The 27,142-nt window shown below is 46.2% G+C and overlaps 1 protein-coding gene, 1 long non-coding RNA gene and 1 other non-coding gene across 9 annotated transcripts in view; all 3 read left to right on the top strand.

Moving 5' to 3' along the window:
* The window catches only part of LOC138970535 (oxysterol-binding protein-related protein 8-like), a 151,230-nt gene that overhangs the window by 101,575 nt on the left and 22,513 nt on the right, over positions 1-27,142 (top strand). For 3 of the 6 annotated variants that reach the window (XR_011456984.1, XM_070342997.1, XM_070342999.1), the window contains exons 11-20: positions 10,106-10,251; positions 13,449-13,526; positions 14,261-14,373; positions 14,751-14,832; positions 22,561-22,659; positions 23,081-23,177; positions 23,801-23,899; positions 24,737-24,834; positions 25,496-25,624; positions 25,974-26,074. Coding sequence is in view for 5 of the 6 variants with exons in the window: in XM_070342997.1 (XP_070199098.1) it covers positions 10,106-10,251; positions 13,449-13,526; positions 14,261-14,373; positions 14,751-14,832; positions 22,561-22,659; positions 23,081-23,177; positions 23,801-23,899; positions 24,737-24,834; positions 25,496-25,624; positions 25,974-26,074 (1,042 nt within the window). In the remaining variant the exon portion in view is untranslated. Of the gene's footprint in view, positions 4,461-7,108; positions 8,162-10,105; positions 10,252-13,448; positions 13,527-14,260; positions 14,374-14,750; positions 14,833-22,560; positions 22,660-23,080; positions 23,178-23,800; positions 23,900-24,736; positions 24,835-25,495; positions 25,625-25,973; positions 26,075-27,142 lie in introns of those variants that run through there. The other 3 variants (XM_070342995.1, XM_070342996.1, XM_070342998.1) reach the window with 2 other exon arrangements.
* Positions 17,671-19,839, top strand: LOC138970284 (uncharacterized). 2 transcript variants are annotated; one of them, XR_011456868.1, is made up of 4 exons: positions 17,671-18,442; positions 18,517-18,820; positions 19,125-19,352; positions 19,735-19,839. It is a non-coding gene; the product is annotated as an uncharacterized lncRNA (long non-coding RNA). The 2 variants fall into 2 exon arrangements; XR_011456867.1 differs by lacking the exon at positions 19,735-19,839 and having other exon boundaries at positions 19,125-19,720.
* On the top strand, positions 22,213-22,285 carry Trnat-ugu (transfer RNA threonine (anticodon UGU)). The gene has a single exon. It is a non-coding gene; the product is annotated as a tRNA-Thr (tRNA).

Genomic DNA, 27,142 nt, shown 5'->3' with positions numbered 1-27,142 from the left:
CTCAAAAACAATCCTGCGATCACCAGCGATTGTCAAACCTCTGTACGCCCGTGCCAAGTCTGCCCCGTTGCCCAAAAAGTGCTCCTTATCGGACAGCGCGTTTTCACAGGCGTCACAACAGACAGAAGACAGCAAGAGGTTTGTTGACCAAGACACCGAGCTGTGGATCCAGCCTCACTCAGACAGCCAAGCAGAACAAGACTCAAAGGGTAACACCGTTACGCCCAGCGGCATGCCGCCCAGCAAACAGCCACCATTCGTGTATCGCGTGTCTGGGGAGGTTGAAGACATCTCACTCTCCGACTCCACAGTCGCATCCAAGCTGCGGGTCAAGCCCCTGGGCCCTTTGGACGTGGCCGGCAGCAAGGGACCGCCGGGGGCAGCAGGACTGAAGGGGCCCGACGGCCAGCCCGCGCAGTGGCTGGTGAAGGGTGCGGACATCGTGTGGACGGACGACGGGTGTGTGCAGATCTGTGAGGCGTCCCACACGTCAGTGGACTCGGGGGGTCGTGACCCAGCGAGCGCCTGGTTGCTGGTGGTCAGCGGTCACCACACCCCCACTGACACCGAGCGCACCAGTTCCGGCAGCCAGCCGCGCAGTCTGCACCCGCTGTTGGACACCACCAGCCGTGACAGCTCTAATCGCTCGGCTCAAGTCGGCTACGATGGAGATGTGTCGGCCATCAACAGCGCCACCTACAGCGGCGCGAGCGGCCAACCCCCTGGGTTGGGGAGAGAGAGGGAAGACAGAGCGGCCGGTGCGACCATGTGGGAAGTGTCCTGGGACGGAGCCCAGTCTCCCAGCGCTAGCTCCAACAGCAGGAAAGTGGGGTCAAGGGTCAGGTTGGAGTACCACAAGCAGTGTGTGCGGGAGGGTCGTGTAGTCTCCCCGAGAACCGTGCGAAGCTCCAGCCCGACCAGCACACGCACCTCTCCCAGGTCCTCACCCACCAAGTGGGACGCAGAGACAGAGCCTGGGGAAGTCACAGCCAGCGCAAGGTCTAGAGTGGCGACACTAGTTGACAAAGCCTGGTGTCCACCTGGTGGCGTACCGTCGCCTTCTGCAAGATCTAGAGTGGAAACAGATGTGGATAGAGGACGTCCGATTGGCAGCACACTGTCACCGTCCGCAAGGTCAAGATTTGGCTGGACGAGGTCGTTGACGGAGGACGGCACGGCGAGCAGCGAGGCGTCCAGCAGTCACATCACCTCCGTGTCGTCCCTGCCCCGCTCCCAGGCCAACGCTGACAGGGGCAGCGACTCCAGCCTGCACACACACACAGACAGCGGGCCCAGGCAGGGCGTCAACTTTGGGGTCAGTCGCCACACCCCAACCAGACGGGGCGACAAACACCTCACGTTCGAAGGCACGGATCAGGAGTTCGAAAGGGGTAGCTTCACCAGCGAGTGGCCGACAGACACAGAAACCTTGATCGGTCACACCGCCCCTCTGCCCTCCATCCTCAAGATTCGCTTCAGCGAGGACACCGCCACGGAGGACACCGCCACGGAGGAAACAGACACGCAGGCCTCATCCTCTGCCAGGCTGACTGTCACCGACACACACACCACCTCCGCCAGTGAAAACACAGGGTCTGGGATGCGATCCAGCAAGACGTCCTTGTGGGAAACTGAGACTGAAACCCCCACTGGCACATCAAGCAGGAAACCTACAGCGTCAGACACCCAGTCTGAGCAGACCACAGAGGTTAGCACACCAACAGGTTCAAGCAACAAAAGGCAAACAGGTTCAGAGACCACATCCACAGAGACAGGAACACCTACTGGCTCCACAAACAAAAGGCAAACAGGGTCTGAGACACAGTCTAGTCTCACTTCCACCTGGGGAACTCACACAGACACAGACACTGCGCTGAGCACAGCGGGCAAATCTGTAGAGACCCAGAACAGCCAGCAGTCTCGGGACACCCTGTCCCCTGCTGACCGGCCAGGCAGCACCAGTGACAGCCTCACCTCCACTGACGCAAGGACCGACCCATCCAGCGCAAGTTCCGCTTATGAGGTCAGGTCCCGAGCGTCTATTGCAAACTCAGCTAACCAAGCCAGGTCCAGAATGTCTAGCGCAAGCTCAGCTTCCGAGGTCAGGTCCCAAGCATCTAGCGCAAGCTCTGCTAATGAAGCCAAGTCTCGAGCTTCTAATGCAAGCTCCGCTAACAAAGCCAAGTCCAGGGCATCAAGCGCAAGCTCCGCTAATGAGGTCAGATTCCCAGCATCCACCGCAAGCTCCACTAAAGAAGCCAAGTCCAGGGCATCTAGCGCAAGCTCTGCTGATGAGGTCAGGTCCCAAGCATCTAGCGCAAGCTCCGCTAATGAGGTCAGATTCCCAGCATCCACCGCAAGCTCCACTAAAGAACCCAAGTCCAGGGCATCTAGCGCAAGCTCTGCTGATGAGGTCAGGTCCCAAGCATCTAGCGCAAGCTCCGCTAATGAGGTCAGATTCCGAGCATCCACCGCAAGTTCCACTAAAAAAGCCAAGTCCAGGGCATTTAGCGCAAGCTCTGCTAACAAACTCAGGTCCCAAGCGTCTAAGGTAAAATCGGCTGAGGTGCGGTCCCAAGCGTCTAAGGTAAAATCGGCTAATGAAGTGCGGTCCCAAGCGTCTAAGGTAAAATCGGCTAATGAGGTGCGGTCCCAAGCATCTAGCAAGAGCTCTACCAGCTCCATCTCAGAGGACAGCTCAGAGGACAGCAGCGACTCCTCCCTGCCTGTGTCGAAGGTCAGCAACAACTCCTCCCTGCCTGTGTCGAAGGTCAGCAACAACTCCTCCCTGCCTATGTCGAAGGTCAGCAACGACTCCTCCCTGCCTATGTCAAAGGTCAGTGATGCCTTAGACCACAATGTGTCGGCCAAGGGAAGCTGGAGCAACACGCCAGCTCACAGCGCCCTGGACCACAATGTGTCGGCCAAGGGAAGCTGGAGCAACACGCTAACCCACAGCGCCCTGAACCACAATGTGTCGGCCAAGGGAAGCTGGAGCAACACGCTAGCCCACAGCGCCCTGGACCACAATGTGTCGGCCAAGGGAAGCTGGAGCTCATTGAGCATGAGCGCCAGTCCAAGTCGCTCCAGAATCAGCACAGGCACCTCCGGTGACACCAGCCTGTCCTCTGGCCGTCTGTACAGGCGCGCGCCAGGGTCCAGTCACCGCAACAAGAAAGAAGGGGATGGCAAGGGGGGCCACAAGAAGAAAAAGGACAAAGGAGAGGATGGAGGAGAAAAGAAGAAAAAGAAGAAAGACAAGGATGGAGAGAAGGCGGAGGAGGGCGCTGCAGAGGGAGAAGGAGGGGACAAGAAGAAGAAGAAAGACAAGAAGAAGAAAGACAAGGAAGGGTTTCTGGATGAACCACCGGCGGAAGGCGCAGGAGAGGAGCATGATAAGAAAAAGAAGAAATCCAAAAAGAAGAAAGACAAAGACGGTGGAGAAGGGAAGGAGGGGGAGGCAGCACCAGCGGCGGGGGAAGGCGCGGAGGGCGGTGAGGCAGGCGAAGAAGGTGGCAAGAAAAAGAAGAAGAAGAAAGACAAGAAGAAAGGGGAGGAAGGGGATCCCGCAGCGTCGGGGGGAGATACGGCGGCACCAGGAGCTGAAGGGGGCGAAGACGGCAAGAAGAAAGATAAGAAGAAGAAGAAAGACAAGAAGGAAGACAAGGAGGGAGACAAGCCGGAAGGGGAAAAGTCGGGCGATGCTGCCGCAGAGGGTGGGGACGACAAGAAAAAGAAAAAGTCGAAGAAGAAGAAGAAAGACAAAGAGGAAGGGGGGGAAGAGCCAAAGGCTGAGGGGGCAGCACCGGAGGGCGACGCCGCGGGCGATGAAGGGGGCAAAAAGAAGAAGAAAAAGAAGAAGAAAGGCAAGGACGAGGAAGGGGCAACATCTGGAGACGACCATAAGAAGGAGGGTGAGCCCACCACGTCCCAAGGGGAGGCCACTGACATCCCACAAGTGGAAGTTACCCCCCCCTCCCCTGTGAAACCCCAAAGCCCTCCTATGGGTGAGGCCAAGCCAGAGGAACCTTCGGGGGATGGGCAGGGAGTGAACATTGAGGCCCTGTCTGGGGCAGCAGTGACAGGCCAAGCCAGCGACGTGGACGTCATGCCCTCCAGCAGCGGGGCAGAAATGTCCGACCCAGCACAGGCCGGCGAATCCGCCTCGCCGGCCTCCGGCAAGTCCGACTTTCGTTCCGACCTGTCTCGCAAAACCTCCACCAGCGAAAACGAAGACCACGTCTTTGACCTCCCCTACGGCTACGACAAAGAGGCCACCTGGAAGGACAAGGGGCAAGCACCCAAACTGAACAAAGTGTGCAGCAAGTGTGTGGTGGCTCTCAAGAGGGAGGACCCCAACGGCTGCCTCTTCATGCCCGACAACCAGGACACAGCCGAGACCCAGAGGTACAAGGTCATGCCCGTCAGCGACCTCAGGGCCGAGGGCGCATCCATGGCTGGTCAGTTGTCTTGCTGCATCATAACACATGTTACAGGCACATGGGTTTGGGTGGGGGGGGGGGGGGGGGTGGGAGGTGCCTGTAGATAAGTCAAGTTAATGGAACTAAGTGGAAAGTTTTTAATTTTCTTGAATATTTTGTTCGGCTATAGAGCATTGAAACTTTTCAGAAATGTCACACTTTTAGGGTTTTGAAGCATGATCCAGACATTATCAAAGTGTGTTTTATATCCTTGTCAAATTTCATGGGCACAGTAGGGTCATGATTGAGTAAAAAATAAAAATAAAAGTCGCGTAAGGCGAAAATACAATATTTAGTCAAGTAGCTGTCGAACTCACAGAATGAAACTGAACGCAATGCCATTTTTCAGCACTACCGTATAGCATCGTCAGTCCACCGCTCATGGCAAAGGCAGTGAAATTGACAAGAAGAGCGGGGTAGTAGTTGCGCTAAGAAGGATAGCACGCTTTTCTGTACCTCTCTTTGTTTTAACTTTCTGAGCGTGTTTTTAATCCAAACATATCATATCTATATGTTTTTGGAATCAGGAACCGACAAGGAATAAGATGAAAGTGTTTTTAAATTGATTTGGACAATTTAATTTTGATAATAATTTTTATATATTTAATTTTCAGAGCTTGTTTTTAATCCGAATATAACATATTTATATGTTTTTGGAATCAGCAAATGATGGAGAATAAGATAAACGTAAATTTGGATCGTTTTATAAATTTTTATTTTTTTTTACAATTTTCAGATTTTTAATGACCAAAGTCATTAATTAATTTTTAAGCCACCAAGCTGAAATGCAATACCGAAGTCCGGGCTTCGTCGAAGATTACTTGACCAAAATTTCAACCAATTTGGTTGAAAAATGAGGGCGTGACAGTGCCGCCTCAACTTTCACGAAAAGCCGGATATGACGTCATCAAAGACATTTATCAAAAAAATGAAAAAAACGTGTGGGGATATCAATCCCAGGAACTCTCATGTCAAATTTCATAAAGATCGGTCCAGTAGTTTGGTCTGAATCGCTCTACACGCACGCACGCACACACACACACACACACACACATACACACACACATACACCACGACCCTCGTTTCGATTCCCCCTCGATGTTAAAATATTTAGTCAAAACTTGACTAAATATAAAAAGTTGCACAAAGTGATATCAAAGCAATTGGTCAATCCCCTGGAAACTATACTATCAACACTAAAAGCTCAAGAATAGTTCTTTCCAAGACTTGTAAAGGCTTGGCTAGCCAAAACCCAAAGACTGAGACGGGTTGCGCTGGGCTCCTTTAGGCAATTGTGTACATAGAACCAATTTTCTTTAATTGTGAGCACATTTTCAGAGTAAACATGAAATATTTTGGGATTCCGGAAACGTTAAAGAATACAATGTAATCTTTTTTTTATCAATTTTCAAAATTACAATTTTACACATTTTTTCTTAGATTAACTCTTACCAGTTCGGGGGTTTTAGGGCATATTTTACAGTGCTGTTGGTGCCTACTTGCCGAGTGGCTATCTGGGGTCATATTCTAAATGAAATATAGAAAGTTATATATCAAATGAAAGGAAAATGAATAAGCTTTTCATATTTGCAAAGAGAATTGTGCTATCTTTAAAGCTAAAATTTTTTATGGGGGTGACAACATGATTTTTGTTGAAATTTGTACGCCCATTTTTTGGAACACGTGACAAACACAAAGAAGAAATTTTTTTTGTGTTCAGTTTATTTTAGATATGCTGCTAACTAGTCTGTTTGGGCATTCATTTTACATAACATAGCAAAGTTTTATAGAGTTTTGCTGATAAACAAAAAAGTTATTGTCACCTGAATACCCCCACCCAAATTTCAAAGTTGGACGTTTCATGCCTAAGGCCCCCCCCAAAAAAAATATTCTGTTTACGGTATCCTGACTGACCCTATTTTTTCGCGTGACCCTAGACTTTTGTTTGGCATTTGGTAAAAAAAAAATAAATAATAAAATTAAAAAAAAATTTGAAAAAAAAAATTTTTTGACAAAAAAAAAAAAAAATTTGAAAAAAAAAATTCGAAAAACAAAAAAAAAAGGGCTTTGTTTTTTGGCAAAATAACTTAAAAAAAAAAAAAAAGTCCCGACCTACCGACCCTTATTTTTTGGCCTATGTTACCGTTTACAGACTTTTTTTTTTTTTGCCTAATAATGCATTTTTATAACTTATAACAAAAACCCAGCTTGTTTCAGTCATAAAGTGTGTCTTAAATATGAGTTTATCCACTGAAGATGTAAAAAAAAAAAAAAAAAAAAAAAATATATAATTAGATAATTGGTCAGTGGAAAACTACAGGGGGGGCATCGTAAGCTTGCTTACGATGGGCAAGGGAGCGAACTGGTAAGAGTTAATTATATTTTTGAGCTTCCATTTAGCTGAAATGTTAACCCATAGTTGGGACTTTGAAAAATTGTTTGGCCGAAATTTCAATCGATGTGATTAATGAATTAGGTTAATTGGTGTGCGCTGGTTGTGGTGGTGATGTAAATCGATCAAATCAATCAAACCAATCAGATTAACTTTATTATCTCAAATGTGAGAAATGACATGATCCCACACTAAGAGCGATGTTAACGGCTGTGCCTTGTTATGGGTGTGACAGTCAGCAGAAGGCCGCGGCCGCCGGTGGAGGAGCTGGAGTACGCGCTGCTGGCACTCAAGATCCGCAAGGTGCGCCTGGAGAGCCAGAAGATGGAGCTGGAGAAGGAGAACCTGCGCATGGACATCCTGGTCAAGGAGGAGCACCTCCACCAGGAGTTCGGCAAGGACACCTGGCGTGGCCTGCTGCCCCCCATGCCTGGCGAGGTCACCATGACCGTCTGCCCCGAGGGCTGCCAAGGGCGCTGCAAGAACACCTTCTCCTGCGGGAAGGATGGGGGCTGCAACATCTCGCAGAACTGGCGCCAGGACTCGAAGCTGGCGTTGCCCAGCGTCCAGGTCCAAACTGTCAAGACCCAGGTGTGTTTGGAGGGGAGGGAGAATCCCCCTGGCAGGCTGGACACGTCTGGGAGGGGTCGGGGGGAGAGGGATGGAGACAGGAGAAAAGAAGACAGGCTTGATAAGTCTAAGGACACCAAGAGGGACAAAGCACACAGTGAAGCCTCGGCTTCCTCACACAGACACTGGGCCGGTGCTGGCCTGAGGACGCCTTTGGAGAAGGACAGGGGTGGGACTGTATCATGGCATTCGGCTACCCTGTCCGATCCCTGGGGTCAACTTTGGGAGAATAAGGACGCACCCCTGCAGTCCGATCTTGGCAGTCGTCAAGACAACCAGGAGAGTAACAAGAATGTGCGAGGGGAGAGCAAAAGGGATGGGAGAAAGTTCAAAGTGAAGAAAAGCTGGTCGTTTAGTTTTCGGGGTATCAAGTTCGGACACAAGTGAGGCTGTGGCTGATTTTTGCTATATTGTCATCAGCCTTTGAAGTGTTTTTGGACAGGCGCTGGAAGCAAAAGGTGCAGACAATAACTGCCTCATGGGAGCAAGTTGTGCAGTGAGAGTGCATGGAATTACGAAACCCGTGTAGTGGTTTGGACCTATATCCTGGCTCGGTTGAAAAACAAATGAGATTTTAGCTTGACAACAAGCACTTGGCATCTTGAAAACTCTATGGGCATGTATTGAATGTAAGCATATTAAAATCAGGTGTAAATCAGTTGTGCTCTACAATTTGTTGAATGTTTGAGCAGCCTGAACATTATTTCTTAAAGTAGCAACACAGTCATGCACATGCACACACACGCACATGCACACACACACACATACACACACACACACACACACACACACGCACACACACACGCACGCACACACGCACACACACACACACACGCACACACACACACACACGCACGCGCACACACACGCACACGCACGCACACACACACTCGTGACATGCACACACACACACACACACGCACACACGCACACACGCACACACACACACACACGCACGCGCACACACACGCACACACACGCACACACGCACGCACGCACGCACGCACGCACGCACGCGCATTATTTCTTAAAGTGGCACGCATGCACGAGAGCAATGCAGAACCAACCTCCTGAAACCTGAGAGAATAACAAGCATTGAAATGAACAAGCCAGTCTTCCAGCCTACATTTTTTTGTTAAGAACAAAATGGGGGGGGGGGGGGGGGGGTTGGGGTGGGGGGAGACTTCCTTTCTGGTTGAAGTTTGGAAGTTAACATGATTTTCTGGTCACATTTTTCATAGATCGGCTATCATTTCTTGTATTGGTATATATTCAAATGTGTGTTTAGTGATTATGGGATTTGCATGCAGTTTTTTGCTGTTTTAATGAACATTACAGTCTCAGTACTGCCTGTATTGCTTGCTGATCTTGAGTTTACCGTTTGTTGACTGATTTGTTTTAGTTCATTTGTATGATGCTTGTAACTGAATTTTGTATGACCCAGATTTGTTTGATTTTCTGAATCATGCTTGAACATGACCTTTTTGGTGACCAAGGTCTGAATTTTGTAACTTGTTGATTTGTATTGCATTCAGGTTGATTTTGCTTGTGTGTGTGTGTTTTTGTTTTTGTGTATTTGTGTTTGTTTTTTCATACCTGAATGTGTACATGTTTGTTTGTGCATATACCTGCATGCGTTTGTGTGTGTGCCTTGATATGTGTGCATGTGTGTGTATGTGCATACGTGCGTGTGAGAGAGAGAGAGAGAGAGAGAGAGAGAGAGAGAGAGAGAGAGAGAGAGAGAGAGAGAGAGAGAGAGAGAGAGAGAGAGAGAGAGAGAGTGAGAGAGAGAGATCAAAACTTTATTTCAAAAGGATAAAGGTTTTAGGCCAGATCTAATTTTCCAGAATATACTGTTTTTATGGGACTATAAGGCGCTTTGTTGTAGAAGGCGCAACCCCGACTTTTAAGTTTTGAATGAGACAAATCCACATAATATGTCAGGTTCCAGTGTATTTGGCGGCAAGTCAAAGGAAGTATACAGAGTGGAAATACATTTTTCCTGGATGTGTGGTGAGATCAAAGACTGCAGAGTTGGTTGGCCTCCGTGACCTCAGGTCAATTACCATATTTTTCAGCTGAGACCAGCTGCCTGCCCTAGTTTACAGACACTGACCTTCTGACCCCGGGTCAATGACCCAGTTTTAATGATGAAACCAGGCCTTTGATGTCCCAGAGGAAACTTTGTCCAGGTCATAGAAAAAGAAACGTGCATATCACTGGAGGGGGGACTGCTCCCTTTCTTGGTATAGCGATGTGGGTACATGTGTACTCTGCTTTAGCCATACACAGCCATACCGTCAGTGGGGCGCAGGGGTAAAAGTTGAGGGAACAAGTTGTGCCTTATAGTCCCCGAAAGTACGGTCATTGAAAACAGAGACAGAGAGACTGAGACTGAGACTGAGACTGAACTTTATTTTACAATGAGAGAGAGAGAGAGAGAGAGAGAGAGAGAGAGAGAGAGAGAGAGAGAGAGAGAGAGAGAGAGAGAGAGAGAGAGAGAGAGAGAGAGAGAGAGAGAGAGAGAGAGAGAGAGATTACTCCAGCACAATGCCCCATACCCCTGACATCAATCCATGTCCAATGTCTGTGTCACACACAGGTCTGGACGATGACAAGTCGGACAGAGAGGACACCGAGCTGTCGTCACAGTCAGATTTTGAGGACGATGTGGTGACGGGGGAAGCGGTCATCGCTCCGCCTGATGAGACCAACTACATCTTGCAGAGCAAGGAGGAGATGGGACAGGTGGGTGTATTTCATGGGAGAGATGGGTGTATTTCATTTGAGAGATGGGTGTATTTCATGGGACAGGTGGGTGTATTTCATGGGAGAGGTGGGTGTATGTCATGGGACCGGTTGGTGTATTTCATGGGACAGGTGGGTGTATTTCATGGGACAGGTGGGTGTATTTCATGGGACAGGTGGGTGTATTTCATGGGACAGGTGGGTGTATTTCATGGGAGAGATGGGTGTATTTCATTTGAGAGATGGGTGTATTTCATGGGACAGGTGGGTGTATTTCATGGGAGAGATGGGTGTATTTCATTTGAGAGATGGGTGTATTTCATGGGACAGGTGGGTGTATTTCATGGGAGAGATGGGTGTATTTCATTTGAGAGATGGGTGTATTTCATGGGACAGGTGGGTGTATTTCATGGGACAGGTGGGTGTATTTCATGGGAGAGATGGGTGTATTTCATTTGAGAGATGGGTGTATGTCATGGAACCGGTTGGTGCAGGTTGATGAACATGATAAATAATGTGGCTAATACCATTCCATTTAAGCACTAAGAGTAGTGTAGGATGAGATGAAAGTGAGCACCAGGGCTGAGTTGCACAAACTGATAGTGGATGCCACGCATATATGGGACAGAGCAATCCGCGGGTTCTGATTCATTGAAATCACAACACATCTCAGTTTCAACCAATCCAACACTGTGGTTGGCTCCCATCTGGGTGGTAACTTTGTCGTGCGCCTCAGTTTCAACCAATCCAACACGGTGGTTGGCTCCCGTCTGGGTGGTAACTTTGTCGTGCCCCTCAGTTTCAACCAATCCAACACTGTGGTTGGCTCCCGTCTGGGTGGTAACTTTGTCGTGCACCTCAGTTTCAACCAATCCAACACTGTGGTTGGCTCCCGTCTGGGTGGTAACTTTGTCGTGCCCCTCAGTTTCAACCAATCGAACACGGTGGTTGGCTCCCGTCTGGGTGGTAACTTTGTCGTGCCCCTCAGTTTCAACCAATCGAACACGGTGGTTGGCTCCCGTCTGGGTGGTAACTTTGTCGTGCCCCTCAGTTTCAACCAATCCAACACTGTGGTTGGCTCCCGTCTGTGTGGTAACTTTGTCGTGCACCTCAGTTTCAACCAATCCAACACGGTGGTTGGCTCCCGTCTGGGTGGTAACTTTGTCGTGCCCCTCAGTTTCAACCAATCCAACACGGTGGTTGGCTCCCGTCTGGGTGGTAAGTTTGTCGTGCCCCTCAGTTTCAACCAATCCAACACTGTGGTTGGCTCCCGTCTGGGTGGTAACTTTGTCGTGCCCCTCAGTTTCAACCAATCCAACACTGTGGTTGGCTCCCGTCTGGGTGGTAACTTTGTCGTGCACCTCAGTTTCAACCAATCCAACACTGTGGTTGGCTCCCGTCTGGGTGGTAACTTTGTCGTGCACCTCAGTTTCAACCAATCCAACACGGTGGTTGGCTCCCGTCTGGGTGGTAAGTTTGTCGTGCCCCTCAGTTTCAACCAATCCAACACTGTGGTTGGCTCCCGTCTGGGTGGTAACTTTGTCGTGCCCCTCAGTTTCAACCAATCCAACACTGTGGTTGGCTCCCGTCTGGGTGGTAACTTTGTCGTGCACCTCAGTTTCAACCAATCCAACACTGTGGTTGGCTCCCGTCTGGGTGGTAACTTTGTCGTGCACCTCAGTTTCAACCAATCCAACACGGTGGTTGGCTCCCGTCTGGGTGGTAAGTTTGTCGTGCCCCTCAGTTTCAACCAATCCAACACGGTGGTTGGCTCCCGTCTGGGTGGTAACTTTGTCGTGCTCCTCAGTTTCAACCAATCCAACACGGTGGTTGGCTCCCGTCTGGGTGGTAACTTTGTCGTGCTCTCAGCTCATCACATGCAGTAGGACCACCCTCCACTTGGTCACATACCAACAAGGAACAGCATGGGTGCTCGCAGTGCACAGTGGGGAGTTTTGACGAATTCATTTTGTAATGCAACCAGTTGCTGTTTAAGAAATAAGTTCATACAAAAATTCTAACTGTTGACAGAGGCCACCCAGGCTTTGCATGGTTTGTATGTGACCAACTGGAAGGATGCATGCTCCTATCCCATGTAATAGCGGGGATATAGCTCAGTTGGTAGCGCGCTGGATTTGTATTCAGTTGGCCGCTGTCAGCGTGAGTTCGATCCCAGGTTCGGCGGAAATTTATTTCAGAGTCAAATTTGTGTGCAGACTCTCTTCGGTGTCCGAACTCCCCCCCGTGGACACTACATTGGGTGTGCACGTTAAAGATCCCACGATTGACAGAAGGGTCTTTCCTGGCAAAAATTGCTTAGGCACAGTTAATAATTGTCTACCTATACCCGTGTGACTTGGAATAATAGGCCGTGAAAGGTAAATATGCGCCGAAATGGCTGCAATTACTGGCCGTATAAAATTTCATCTCACACGGCATCACTGCAGAGCGCCTAGAACTGTACCCACGGAATATGCGCGATATAAGCCTCATTGATTGATTGATAATAGCGTGGCCTGATCTGAGACGGCCAGTGAGCCATTTTTGAGTCACTTGAGAAAAAGTGACTATGTAATCGGTCAGTGTTAGTCTGTCCGGCCGGCCGGCCGTCCGGCCGGCCAGCCGGCCGTCCGTAGACACCACCTTAACGTTGGACTTTTTTCGGAAACTATCAAAGCGATCGGGCTCATATTTTGTTTAGTCGTGACCTCCAATGACCTCTACACTTTAACGATGGTTTCGTTGACCTTTGACCTTTTTCAAGGTCACAGGTCAGCGTCAAAGGAAAAATTAGACATTTTATATCTTTGACAAAGTTCATCGGATGTGATTGAAACTTTGTAGGATTATTCTTTACATCAAAGTATTTACATCTGTAGCCTTTTACGAACGTTATCAGAAAAACAAGGGAGATAACTAGCCTTTTCTGTTCGGCAACACACAACTTAACGTTGGGCTTTTCTCGGAAACTATAAAAGTGACCGGGCTCAAATTTTATGTGAACGTGACTCATTGTGTTGTGAATAGCAATTTCTTCCTGTCCATCTGATGCCTCATATAATATTCAGAACTGCGAAAGTGACTCGATCGAGCGTTTGCTCTTCTTGTTATGAGAAGGAGTGTGCCTTGAAGCTCCTCTGGTATTTTTGTGAAGAAAGCAAGGCTGAGAGTCCATGTGAAATGTGTGTAAATTAAAGTTTCAGAGTGGAGATGAGTGCCAAACAGAGGAGGTCACAGACGAGAACAAGAGTTTGATATGGACTCTAGTCAAACAGGTACTGTACATCCTCCTTTTCCTCTCTCTCTGTCTCTTTCTGTCTCTCTCTCTCTCTCTCTCTCTCTCTCTCTCTCTCTCTCTCTCTCTCTCTCTCTCTCTCTCTCTCGCTCCTCTCTCTCTCTCTCTCTCTCTCGCTCCTCTCTCTCTCTCGCTCCTCTCTCTCTCTCTCTCGCTCCTCTCTCTCTCTCTCTCCTCTCTTTCTCTCTCTCTCTCTCGCTCCTCTCTCTCTCTCTCTCTCTCTCTCTCTCTCTCTCTCTCTCTCTCTCTCTCTCTCTCTCTCTCTCTCTCTCTCTCTCCCTCTCTCCCTGTGCTTATGCCATTACCCTCTTGATAAAGAATTTGTCTCTCTCTCTCTTTCTCCCTCTCTCTCTCTCATTCTCATTCTCTCTCTTCTCTCTCTCATTCTCATTCTCTCTCTTCTCTCTCTCATAATGATTTACCTGTATTATGTGAAAGCGCAAGTACAGTTAAACACCAAGTAAAGAAAGAAAGTAAAGGCACATCCAGGGATGAACCTGTCCAAGGTGATACTACTTATACCTTCATCCTGGAATAGTCGTTTGTGTGTGTCGTTAGTTTACCTGTGTTTGTGTGTGTGTGTGTCGTTAGTTAATTTACCTGTGTGTCTGTGTCGTTAGTTTACCTGTGTGTGTTTGTGTGTGTCGTAAGTTTATCTGTGCGTGTTCGTGTTGTTAGTTTACCTGGATGTATATGTGTGTGTCGTGATTACAGGTGCGTCCAGGTATGGACCTGTCCAAGGTGGTACTTCCCACCTTTATCCTGGAGCCGCGGTCATTCCTGGACAAGCTGTCCGACTACTACTACCACGCCAACATCCTCACACAGTGAGTTACCTCCCTTCCCTTTCACCAGACTTTTATCGAAAACCAAATGTTATAAAACTTTAGCAATTATATTTTATGAAAAATATAAAGAGTGCTCTCCCTTTGCCTATTCTACGACGTTTGATTATAAGCTTTTAAAACACTTGCTTTTGCAAAGTGACGGCAGCTCTCCCGTGCGGTAGAAATATTTGTAACTCAGAATCTTCTGGTTTAATTTTGGAAGTGATCTGAGGGCCTTTTACCTGTAACATACGTTGTTTGTATTGTTGACCCAAATACGACATTTTGCGACAGTTGTGATGACTGGTGTGTGTTGACAGTTGTGATGACCGGTGTGTGTTGACAGTTGTTGTGATGACCGGTGTGTGTGTTGACAGGGCGGTGGTGGAGGAGAGTCCCTACAGTCGCATCAAGTCCGTGGTCAGGTGGTACCTGTCAGGATTCTACAAGAAACCCAAGGTGGGTACAAGAGAACCCCCCTGTGTAAGACCTCAAAATGTCGCGACAAATCTCACGTCTTAAAAAGGAGGTACATTTACACAGGTTATGAAGAGACACTGGGGTAAAACACCTGGTCTTCAACGGGAGGGACATTTACACAGGTTATCGAGAGACAATGGGGTAAAACACCTGGTCTTCAACGGGAGGCACATTTACACAGGTTATCGAGAGACAATGGGGTAAAACACCTGGTCTTCCACGGGAGGCACATTTACACAGGTTATCAAGAGACAATGGGGTAAAACACCTGGTCTTCAACGGGAGGTACATTTACACAGGTTATCAAGAGACAATGGGATAAAACACCTGGTCTTCAACGGGAGGTACATTTACACAGGTTATCAAGAGACAATGGGATAAAACACCTGGTCTTCAACGGGAGGTACATTTACACAGGTTATCAAGAGACAATGGGATAAAACACCTGGTCTTCAACGGGAGGTACATTTACACAGGTTATCAAGAGACAATGGGATAAAACACCTGGTCTTCAACGGGAGGTACATTTACACAGGTTATCAAGAGACAATGGGATAAAACACCTGGTCTTCAACGGGAGGTACATTTACACAGGTTATCAAGAGACAATGGGATAAAACACCTGGTCTTCAACGGGAGGTACATTTACACAGGTTATCAAGAGAAACTGGGATAAAACACCTGGTCTTCAACGGGAGGTACATTTACACAGGTTATCAAGAGACACTGGGGTAAAACACCTGGTCTTCAACGGGAGGCAGTCTTAAAAGGGTGGTTCCAGTGTATAAATGCACGCTCCAGTCCTCTGCCGCCGCAATTAGTCTTTCATTTCATTCGTTTACATTTCCAATACTTTATTATCCCATTGCTTGGACATCTCCAATACTTTATTATCCCATTGCTTGGCCATCTCCAATACTTTATTATCCCATTGCTTGGCCATCTCCAATACTTTATTATCCCATTGCTTGGCCATCTGATCCCTTCTTTCCAGTGGAAAGCTAGTAGCAACTAGAGTCGTTAAAAAACTGTATCACACAAACATTCTGACCATAAGGTGACCCAAGGAGTGGAAAGCTAGTAGCAACTAGAGTCGTTAAAAAACTGTATCACACAAACATTCTGACCATAAGGTGACCCAAGGAGTGGAAAGCTAGTAGCAACTAGAGTCGTTAAAAAACTGTATCACACAAACATTCTGACCATAAGGTGACCCAAGGAGTGGAAAGCTAGTAGCAACTAGAGTCCTTAATGCTGTATCACACAAACATTCTGACCATAAGGTGACCCAAGGAGTGGAAAGCTAGTAGCAACTAGAGTCCTTACAACTGTATCACACAAACATTCTGACCATAAGGTGACCCAAGGAGTGGAAAGCTAGTAGCAACTAGAGTCCTTACAACTGTATCACACAAACATTCTGACCATAAGGTGACCCAAGGAGTGGAAAGCTAGTAGCAACTAGAGTCCTTACAACTGTATCACACAAACATTCTGACCATAAGGTGACCCAAGGAGTGGAAAGCTAGTAGCAACTAGAGTCCTTACAACTGTATCACACAAACATTCTGACCATAAGGTGACCCAAGGAGTGGAAAGCTAGTAGCAACTAGAGTCCTTAAAACTGTATCACACAAACATTCTGACCATAAGGTGACCCAAGGAGTGGAAAGCTAGTAGCAACTAGAGTCGTTAAAACTGTATCGCACAAACATTCTGACCATAAGGTGACCCAAGGAGTGGAAAGCTAGTAGCAACTAGAGTCCTTAAAACTGTATCACACAAACATTCTGACCATAAGGTGACCCAAGGAGTGGAAAGCTAGTAGCAACTAGAGTCGTTAAAACTGTATCACGCAAACATTCTGACCATAAGGTGACCCAAGGAGTGGAAAGCTAGTAGCAACTAGAGTCCTTAAAACTGTATCACACAAACATTCTGACCATAAGGTGACCCAAGGAGTGGAAAGCTAGTAGCAACTAGAGTCCTTAAAACTGTATCACACAAACATTCTGACCATAAGGTGACCCAAGGAGTGGAAAGCTAGTAGCAACTAGAGTCCTTAAAACTGTATCACACAAACATTCTGACCATAAGGTGACCCAAGGAGTGGAAAGCTAGTAGCAACTAGAGTCCTTAAAACTGTATCACACAAACATTCTGACCATAAGGTGACCCAAGGAGTGGAAAGCTAGTAGCAACTAGAGTCCTTAAAACTGTATCACACAAACATTCTGACCATAAGGTGACCCAAGGAGTGGAAAGCTAGTAGCAACTAGAGTCGTTAAAACTGTATCACACAAACATTCTGACCATAAGGTGACCCAAGGAGTGGAAAGCTAGTAGCAACTAGAGTCCTTAAAACTGTATCACACAAACATTCTGACCATAAGGTGACCCAAGGAGTGGAAAGCTAGTAGCAACTAGAGTCGTTAAAACTGTATCACACAAACATTCTGACCATAAGGTGACCCAAGGAGTGGAAAGCTAGTAGCAACTAGAGTCCTTAAAACTGTATCACACAAACATTCTGACCATAAGGTGACCCAAGGAGTGGAAAGCTAGTAGCAACTAGAGTCCTTAAAACTGTATCACACAAACATTCTGACCATAAGGTGACCCAAGGAGTGGAAAGCTAGTAGCAACTAGAGTCCTTAAAACTGTATCACACAAACATTCTGACCATAAGGTGACCCAAGGAGTGGAAAGCTAGTAGCAACTAGAGTCCTTAAAACTGTATCACATAAACATTCTGACCATAAGGTGACCCAAGGAGTGGAAAGCTAGTAGCAACTAGAGTCCTTAAAATGCTGTATCACACAAACATTCTGACCATAAGGTGACCCAAGGAGTGGAAAGCTAGTAGCAACTAGAGTCGTTAAAACTGTATCACACAAACATTCTGACCATAAGGTGACCCAAGGAGTGGAAAGCTAGTAGCAACTAGAGTCCTTAAAATGCTGTATCACACAAACATTCTGACCATAAGGTGACCCAAGGAGTGGAAAGCTAGTAGCAACTAGAGTCGTTAAAACTGTATCACACAAACATTCTGACCATAAGGTGACCCAAGGAGTGGAAAGCTAGTAGCAACTAGAGTCCTTAAAATGCTGTATCACACAAACATTCTGACCATAAGGTGACCCAAGGAGTGGAAAGCTAGTAGCAACTAGAGTCGTTAAAACTGTATCACACAAACATTCTGACCATAAGGTGACCCAAGGAGTGGAAAGCTAGTAGCAACTAGAGTCCTTAAAATGCTGTATCACACAAACATTCTGACCATAAGGTGACCCAAGGAGTGGAAAGCTAGTAGCAACTAGAGTCGTTAAAACTGTATCACACAAACATTCTGACCATAAGGTGACCCAAGGAGTGGAAAGCTAGTAGCAACTAGAGTCCTTAAAATGCTGTATCACACAAACATTCTGACCATAAGGTGACCCAAGGAGTGGAAAGCTAGTAGCAACTAGAGTCGTTAAAACTGTATCACACAAACATTCTGACCATAAGGTGACCCAAGGAGTGGAAAGCTAGTAGCAACTAGAGTCGTTACAAAACTGTATCACACAAACATTCTGACCATAAGGTGACCCAAGGAGTGGAAAGCTAGTAGCAACTAGAGTCGTTAAAACTGTATCACACAAACATTCTGACCATAAGGTGACCCAAGGAGTGGAAAGCTAGTAGCAACTAGAGTCGTTACAAAACTGTATCACACAAACATTCTGACCATAAGGTGACCCAAGGAGTGGAAAGCTAGTAGCAACTAGAGTCGTTACAAAACTGTATCACACAAACATTCTGACCATAAGGTGACCCAAGGAGTGGAAAGCTAGTAGCAACTAGAGTCGTTACAAAACTGTATCACACAAACATTCTGACCATAAGGTGACCCAAGGAGTGGAAAGCTAGTAGCAACTAGAGTCGTTACAAAACTGTATCACACAAACATTCTGACCATAAGGTGACCCAAGGAGTGGAAAGCTAGTAGCAACTAGAGTCGTCAAAATGCTGTATCACACAAACATTCTGACCATAAGGTGACCCAAGGAGTGGAAAGCTAGTAGCAACTAGAGTCGTCAAAATGCTGTATCACACAAACATTCTGACCATAAGGTGACCCAAGGAGTGGAAAGCTAGTAGCAACTAGAGTTGTTACAAAACTGTATCACACAAACATTCTGTCCATAAGGTGACCCAAGGAGTGGAAAGCTAGTAGCAACTAGAGTCGTCAAAATGCTGCATCACACAAACATTCTGACCATAAGGTGACCCAAGGAGTGGAAAGCTAGTAGCAACTAGAGTCGTTACAAAACTGTATCACACAAACATTCTGACCATAAGGTGACCCAAGGAGTGGAAAGCTAGTAACAACTAGAGTCGTTACAAAACTGTATCACACAAACATTCTGACCATAAGGTGACCCAAGGAGTGGAAAGCTAGTAGCAACTAGAGTCGTTACAAAACTGTATCACACAAACATTCTGACCATAAGGTGACCCAAGGAGTGGAAAGCTAGTAGCAACTAGAGTCGTTAAAATGCTGTATCACACAAACATTCTGACCATAAGGTGACCCAAGGAGTGGAAAGCTAGTAGCAACTAGAGTCGTCAAAAAGCTGTGTATCACACAAACATTCTGACCATAAGGTGACCCAAGGAGTGGAAAGCTAGTAGCAACTAGAGTCGTTACAAAACTGTATCACACAAACATTCTGTCCATAAGGTGACCCAAGGAGTGGAAAGCTAGTAGCAACTAGAGTCGTCAAAATGCTGTATCACACAAACATTCTGACCATAAGGTGACCCAAGGAGTGGAAAGCTAGTAGCAACTAGAGTCGTTAAAATGCTGTATCACACAAACATTCTGTCCATAAGGTGACCCAAGGAGTGGAAAGCTAGTAGCAACTAGAGTCGTTAAAAAACTGTATCACACAAACATTCTGACCATAAGGTGACCCAAGGAGTGGAAAGCTAGTAGCAACTAGAGTCGTTAAAAAACTGTATCACACAAACATTCTGACCATAAGGTGACCCAAGGAGTGGAAAGCTAGTAGCAACTAGAGTCGTTAAAAAACTGTATCACACAAACATTCTGACCATAAGGTGACCCAAGGAGTGGAAAGCTAGTAGCAACTAGAGTCGTTAAAAAACTGTATCACACAAACATTCTGACCATAAGGTGACCCAAGGAGTGGAAAGCTAGTAGCAACTAGAGTCGTTAAAACTGTATCACACAAACATTCTGACCATAAGGTGACCCAAGGAGTGGAAAGCTAGTAGCAACTAGAGTCGTTAAAATGCTGTATCACACAAACATTCTGACCATAAGGTGACCCAAGGAGTGGAAAGCTAGTAGCAACTAGAGTCGTTAAAATGCTGTATCACACAAACATTCTGACCATAAGGTGACCCAAGGAGTGGAAAGCTAGTAGCAACTAGAGTCGTTAAAATGCTGTATCACACAAACATTCTGACCATAAGGTGACCCAAGGAGTGGAAAGCTAGTAGCAACTAGAGTCGTTACAAAACTGTATCACACAAACATTCTGACCATAAGGTGACCCAAGGAGTGGAAAGCTAGTAGCAACTAGAGTCGTTAAAATGCTGTATCACACAAACATTCTGACCATAAGGTGACCCAAGGAGTGGAAAGCTAGTAGCAACTAGAGTCCTTAAAAAACTGTATCACACAAACATTCTGACCATAAGGTGACCCAAGGAGTGGAAAGCTAGTAGCAACTAGAGTCGTTACAAAACTGTATCACACAAACATTCTGACCATAAGGTGACCCAAGGAGTGGAAAGCTAGTAGCAACTAGAGTCGTTAAAAAACTGTATCACACAAACATTCTGACCATAAGGTGACCCAAGGAGTGGAAAGCTAGTAGCAACTAGAGTCGTCAAAAAACTGTATCACACAAACATTCTGACCATAAGGTGACCCAAGGAGTGGAAAGCTAGTAGCAACCAGAGTCCTTAAAAAACTGTATCACACAAACATTCTGACCATAAGGTGACCCAAGGAGTGGAAAGCTAGTAGCAACTAGAGTCGTTAAAAAACTGTATCACACAAACATTCTGACCATAAGGTGACCCAAGGAGTGGAAAGCTAGTAGCAACTAGAGTCGTTAAAAAACTGTATCACACAAACATTCTGACCATAAGGTGACCCAAGGAGTGGAAAGCTAGTAGCAACTAGAGTCGTCAAAAAACTGTATCACACAAACATTCTGACCATAAGGTGACCCAAGGAGTGGAAAGCTAGTAGCAACTAGAGTCGTTAAAAAACTGTATCACACAAACATTCTGACCATAAGGTGACCCAAGGAGTGGAAAGCTAGTAGCAACTAGAGTCGTCAAAAAACTGTATCACACAAACATTCTGAACATAAGGTGACCCAAGGAGTGGAAAGCTAGTAGCAACTAGAGTCGTTAAAAAACTGTATCACACAAACATTCTGACCATAAGGTGACCCAAGGAGTGGAAAGCTAGTAGCAACTAGAGTCGTTAAAAAACTGTATCACACAAACATTCTGACCATAAGGTGACCCAAGGAGTGGAAAGCTAGTAGCAACTAGAGTCGTTAAAAAACTGTATCACACAAACATTCTGACCATAAGGTGACCCAAGGAGTGGAAAGCTAGTAGCAACTAGAGTCGTCAAAAAACTGTATCACACAAACATTCTGAACATAAGGTGACCCAAGGAGTGGAAAGCTAGTAGCAACTAGAGTCGTTAAAAAACTGTATCACACAAACATTCTGACCATAAGGTGACCCAAGGAGTGGAAAGCTAGTAGCAACTAGAGTCGTTTAAAAACTGTATCACACAAACATTCTGACCATAAGGTGACCCAAGGAGTGGAAAGCTAGTAGCAACTAGAGTCGTTAAAAAACTGTATCACACAAACATTCTGACCATAAGGTGACCCAAGGAGTGGAAAGCTAGTAGCAACTAGAGTCGTTAAAAAACTGTATCACACAAACATTCTGACCATAAGGTGACCCAAGGAGTGGAAAGCTAGTAGCAACTAGAGTCGTCAAAAAACTGTATCACACAAACATTCTGACCATAAGGTGACCCAAGGAGTGGAAAGCTAGTAGCAACTAGAGTCGTTAAAAAACTGTATCACACAAACATTCTGACCATAAGGTGACCCAAGGAGTGGAAAGCTAGTAGCAACTAGAGTCGTTAAAAAACTGTATCACACAAACATTCTGACCATAAGGTGACCCAAGGAGTGGAAAGCTAGTAGCAACTAGAGTCGTCAAAAAACTGTATCACACAAACATTCTGACCATAAGGTGACCCAAGGAGTATAAAGCTAAAGAACCTGGAGGAAAAAGAAGGGGGCCCGGGTAGCTCAGGTGGTAGAGCACTGGACTTGTGATCGAAAGGTCGCTGGTTCGAATCCGGGCCTGGGCGGACACAGGTCAACTTTATGTGCAGACCCAGAGACGGTATCCATGTCCCACCCCCGTGTCACCACAGTGGCACGTAAAAGACCTCGGTCATTCTGCCATAAGTGCAGATGGCTGATACCACCTTAACACGCATACACTTGTGTATCTCATCTAAAGTCGGGTTAAAACCCGGGAACATGCCCCTAATGGCTTTGCCGTGAGGGCGTAAAGCTTGAATTTCTCTGAAAAAGAAGAATTGATTGTGAACAGAGTAGAAACAGGTGTGTGTGTGTGCAGGGCCTGAAGAAGCCGTACAACCCTGTGATAGGCGAGGCCTTCAGGTGTTGCTGGCGCCACCCAGAAACCGGCGCTCGCACCTTCTACATTGCTGAACAGGTGTGTACCCCTAACAATTACTCGACAGGTGTGTAGCTCTAACAATTACTGGACAGGTGTGTACCCCTAACAATTACTCGACAGGTGTGTAGCTCTAAAATGCTAAACAGGTGTGACTGTAATTCTTTGTGTTTTATGGCTGCTGGTAACAATTCGAGGCTTTTATTGTAACGTGGGCATTCCCATCATGAGCTTTTTCTTTTTTTGTAGACCTGTCTGTGCTTTTTTTACTCACCTAAGCAATCAGGAGAGCCATTATAGGGTTCAGCAGTGTAAGGCTGGCAAGATGGCCATCCCCAACCAGAAAAAAATTACCTTAAAACTTAAAATGTTTATGTAGCTAGAGCTTTGAAACTTCACACTCTTGAAGCAGTACTGTGATTTTGTGTGGTGCTTTAACCTGTGCATGTCGTGTCTACAGGTATCTCACCATCCGCCCATATCTGTGTTCCACGTCACAAACCGCAAGGATGGCTTCAACATTAGTGGCAGCATCCTGGCTCGCTCCAAATTCTACGGTCAGTGTATCCACATGCTTCAACAACAAGAACAGATAGTTCTGATGGAAAGGATTTTATTGTCTTGTCTTTACAAAACGGAAATTCGCCTTTAGACCTGCATAACAATTACAAAACAATATTACACAAGGAAATGTAAAGATTAAACTTTAGATTAGACACTCACAGTTCTTCTTCTTCTTCTTTGTTCATGGGCTTAGACTCCCACGTTCACTCATGTTTTTAGCACGAGTGGATTTTTACGTGTATGACCGTTTTTACCCCGCCATTCAGGCAGCCGATTTCGGGGGAGACAGACACTCACAGTGAGGGGGAATATTGCTTTAGCTCATTAGCAGCTTTTCTTAAATCTTGGATCACATCATGACTACCACACATATTGTCATTTTAGTTTACAAACAAGCCTCTGGGGGGGGGGGGGGGGTACAGAGACATGTAAGTATGATAAATGATGACAATGGCATGTTTTTGATATATAGCAAGTAGTAATGACCAGTGAACGGCTGTCTCCTGATATATGTCCCCGTGAAAATGAAGCTGCATACTGAAAAACTGAACAATTTGAAACTCATTCAGTTGGTTTGAGACAGTAGCGTGACGGTGTCTTTGTTGGCTGCTTGCAGGTAACTCCCTATCGGCACTGCTGGAAGGTGTAGCGACCTTGACCTTCTTGGAGCGAGGGGAAGACTACTACATCACTATGCCATATGCACACTGTAAAGGTATGTACATGTGTGTCTGTCTGTGCGTACTTGCATGCATAAATGTGTGCGCGCGTGTGTGTGTGTGTGTGTCCAAGTATGCGAAGAGAAAACAAGAGTTGAACATAGCGTTGGTGTTTATGTCAACATGGCACTCTGTATGCATGGTGTTTATGTCAACATGGTACTCTGTATGCATGGTGTTTATGTCAACATGGTACTCTGTATGCATGGTGTTTATGTCAACATGGTACTCTGTATGCATGGTGTTTATGTCAACATGGCACTCTGTATGCATGGTGTTTATGTCAACATGGCACTCTGTATGCATGGTGTTTATGTCAACATGGCACTCTGTATGCATGGTGTTTATGTCAACATGGTACTCTGTATGCATGGTGTTTATGTCAACATGGCACTCTGTATGCATGGTGTTTATGTCAACATGGCACTCTGTATGCATGGTGTTTATGTCAACATGGCACTCTGTATGCATGGTGTTTATGTCAACATGGCACTCTGTATGCATGGTGTTTATGTCAACATGGCACTCTGTATGCATGGTGTTTATGTCAACATGGTACTCTGTATGCATGGTGTTTATGTCAACATGGCACTCTGTATGCATGGTGTTTATGTCAACATGGTACTCTGTATGCATGGTGTTTATGTCAACATGGTACTCTGTATGCATGTGTGTCTGCTTTATGATGTATGAGGTTATTTTGGAGGATTGTAAATAACGGAGGCAGAAATAGAAAAAGACAGAGAGAGGGAGAGACGGAGCGAATGAGAAAGAGAGAGATAGACATAGAGAGAGAGAATGACAGTAACAGTGTGTGTGTCATGATGTGACAGGAATCTTGATCGGCACTCTGACCATGGAGCTGGGAGGGAAGGTGACCATTGACTGCCCCAAGACCGGCTACAAGTGTGAGATGGATTTCAAACTCAAGGTCTGACGCTGCACACTTTGTCCCTTGTCTACAACTCTCTTGTGTTAGTCAAGCCTAGTATTAATAATAATAATAATAATAATAATAATAATAAAGTGTATTTATATTGCGCCTTTCCCTTACAAAAAACTAAAATATTTGGCTCTAAGCGCATTACAACATGTGTAGGGACTTGGTACAATCAAGTCTGACAAATACAATAACACAATATACAGTCGGTATCTTAGGTACAGGAATGAAAGCGTGGGGCATTTTGCTGGAAGAGTCTGGGTAAAGGAAGAGTAACAATCATCCCGTAATGTTCGTTTCTCTGACAAAATATCTGGCGGTTTCTAAATCAAACATACACCTGTGATTAGCTTTCCTGTGTGTACGCAGCTGAACCCAAAGCAAATAACCTACTGTTGAAAAAGAGCCGCAAAAGTACGCTGAGGAGTTTGTCTGCTACAAGGATAGTTACATTTTGTTATGGAGTCTAAGTGTCTGTATCTGTGTACACTGTTTGTCCTGGGGCAGTATCCTCAAGTGTGCGTGTGTGTGTGTTCGTGCGTGCGTGTGTGTGTGAAAGACTGCATGTATGGTCGCATGCATACATGTACTGCATGTAGCCAAAGACATTGAACACAGCAAGTACAGCATCTGACATGTTCTGTGTCTCCAGCCGTTCCTGGGCAGCGGTCAAGCGTCCAACAGGATCCATGGCAAGATCATGATGGGCAGTGACGTCCTGTCCGTGATTGATGGTCACTGGGACCAGGAGATCTATATCAAGGATCGTACACTGGACAAGGTGTGTGTGTGTGTGTGTGTGTGTGTGTGTGTGTGTGTGTGTGTGTGTGTCTGTGTGTGTGTGTGTGTGTGTCTGTCCGTGATTGATGGTCACTGGGACCAGGAGATCTATATCAAGGATCGTACGCTGGACAAGGTGTGTGTGTGTGTGTGTGTGTGTGTGTGTGTGTGTGTGTGAAAATAGTGTTTGTGAGAGAGGGAGATAGTGTGTATGTGGATGCATGTGAGGGAGAGAGAGCGAGTGTGAAAGTGTGTATGTTTGTGTGTGTGTGAGGGAGAGAGAAAGAGAGTGGATGTGTGTTGCAATAAGATGCTGACAGCTGGGTTGCAACATGTGGGTGTTGTTTCAGAAGCGAGAAGTGTTTTGGAGTCCCACCCCAGACATCCGTGCCGGGCGCTTGAAACGATACACTGTTCCGCTCACCGACCAGTTCCCACACGAGTCAGAAAGGTAGATCCTGCTGGATTGGTCTGCTCACAAGTCTTATCATTCTACGTACACACAAGTCTTATCATTCTTCGTGCTCACAAGTCTTATCATTCTTCGTGCTCACAAGTCTTTTCATTCTTCGTGCTCACAAGTCTTATCATTCTTCGTGCTCACAAGTCTTATCATTCTTCGTGCTCACAAGTCTTATCATTCTTCGTGCTCACAAGTCTTATCATTCTTCGTGCTCACAAGTCTTATCATTCTTCGTGCTCACAAGTCTTATCATTCTTCGTGCTCACAAGTCTTATCATTCTTCGTGCACACAAACTAAATTTCAAGTGCACTAAGAGAAATCCAGACACTCACACCGCCACATACATATGCGCATGCACACGCTCTGCAGACCTGTTTACACTACACATTGAGCGTAGTAAACTACGATTTTGGTCCCCAAACTACGCAACTACGCATGCTTGTCTTATACTACGCAAACGTTTCGTTTCGACTACACATTTTGAATACGCAAAAACGCGAGCGAGTTCCGATCCATAATTTGTACTAACCGGTTGTGTACTGCGTGCAAAACATGCCCGGCGCCCGCGAGAGTAGCGTAAGTCAGTTGGTCTTGCTGCTGTTATTACAACTATCGCGGGCGTTTCAGCACATACTTTTCTGAACGCGGTCACTTCGTAGCTCATTCTTTCTGGAGGGAAAAAAATGGCTACAGCGACGAACACGGATTCAGAAGACTTTCGCGATCAACCGCCACGGAGCAAAAAAAAGAAGCTTGGTCAAACTCCCAGCAAGGCTTTTCTGCCAAAGTACTATGAGGAGCATCCATGCCTAGTTTCGTGGAGAAAAGGGAAGCATTTTGCCCACTGCACTGTGTGCAACACGGCTTTTTCAGAGAAGCACAGTGGGCTTTACGACCGTGTAACCGCCACAAGAAAAGCACTTCTCATGAGGAATTCGAGAAATCCCGACCAAAGCAGAGGAAAAATTGGACTGTTTTGTGAAGAAACCCGTGCCAGGGAAAGAAGACCAAGACAAGCTCACTTTTGAGAGATCGGTAACCAGAGCAGAGGCAAT

This window comes from Littorina saxatilis, linkage group LG7 (assembly GCF_037325665.1).
Source record: "Littorina saxatilis isolate snail1 linkage group LG7, US_GU_Lsax_2.0, whole genome shotgun sequence".
NCBI classification, from domain to species: domain Eukaryota; kingdom Metazoa; phylum Mollusca; class Gastropoda; order Littorinimorpha; family Littorinidae; genus Littorina; species Littorina saxatilis.
Note: the sequence above shows the minus strand (reverse complement) of the source record. Positions and strands in the feature narration are given on the sequence as shown.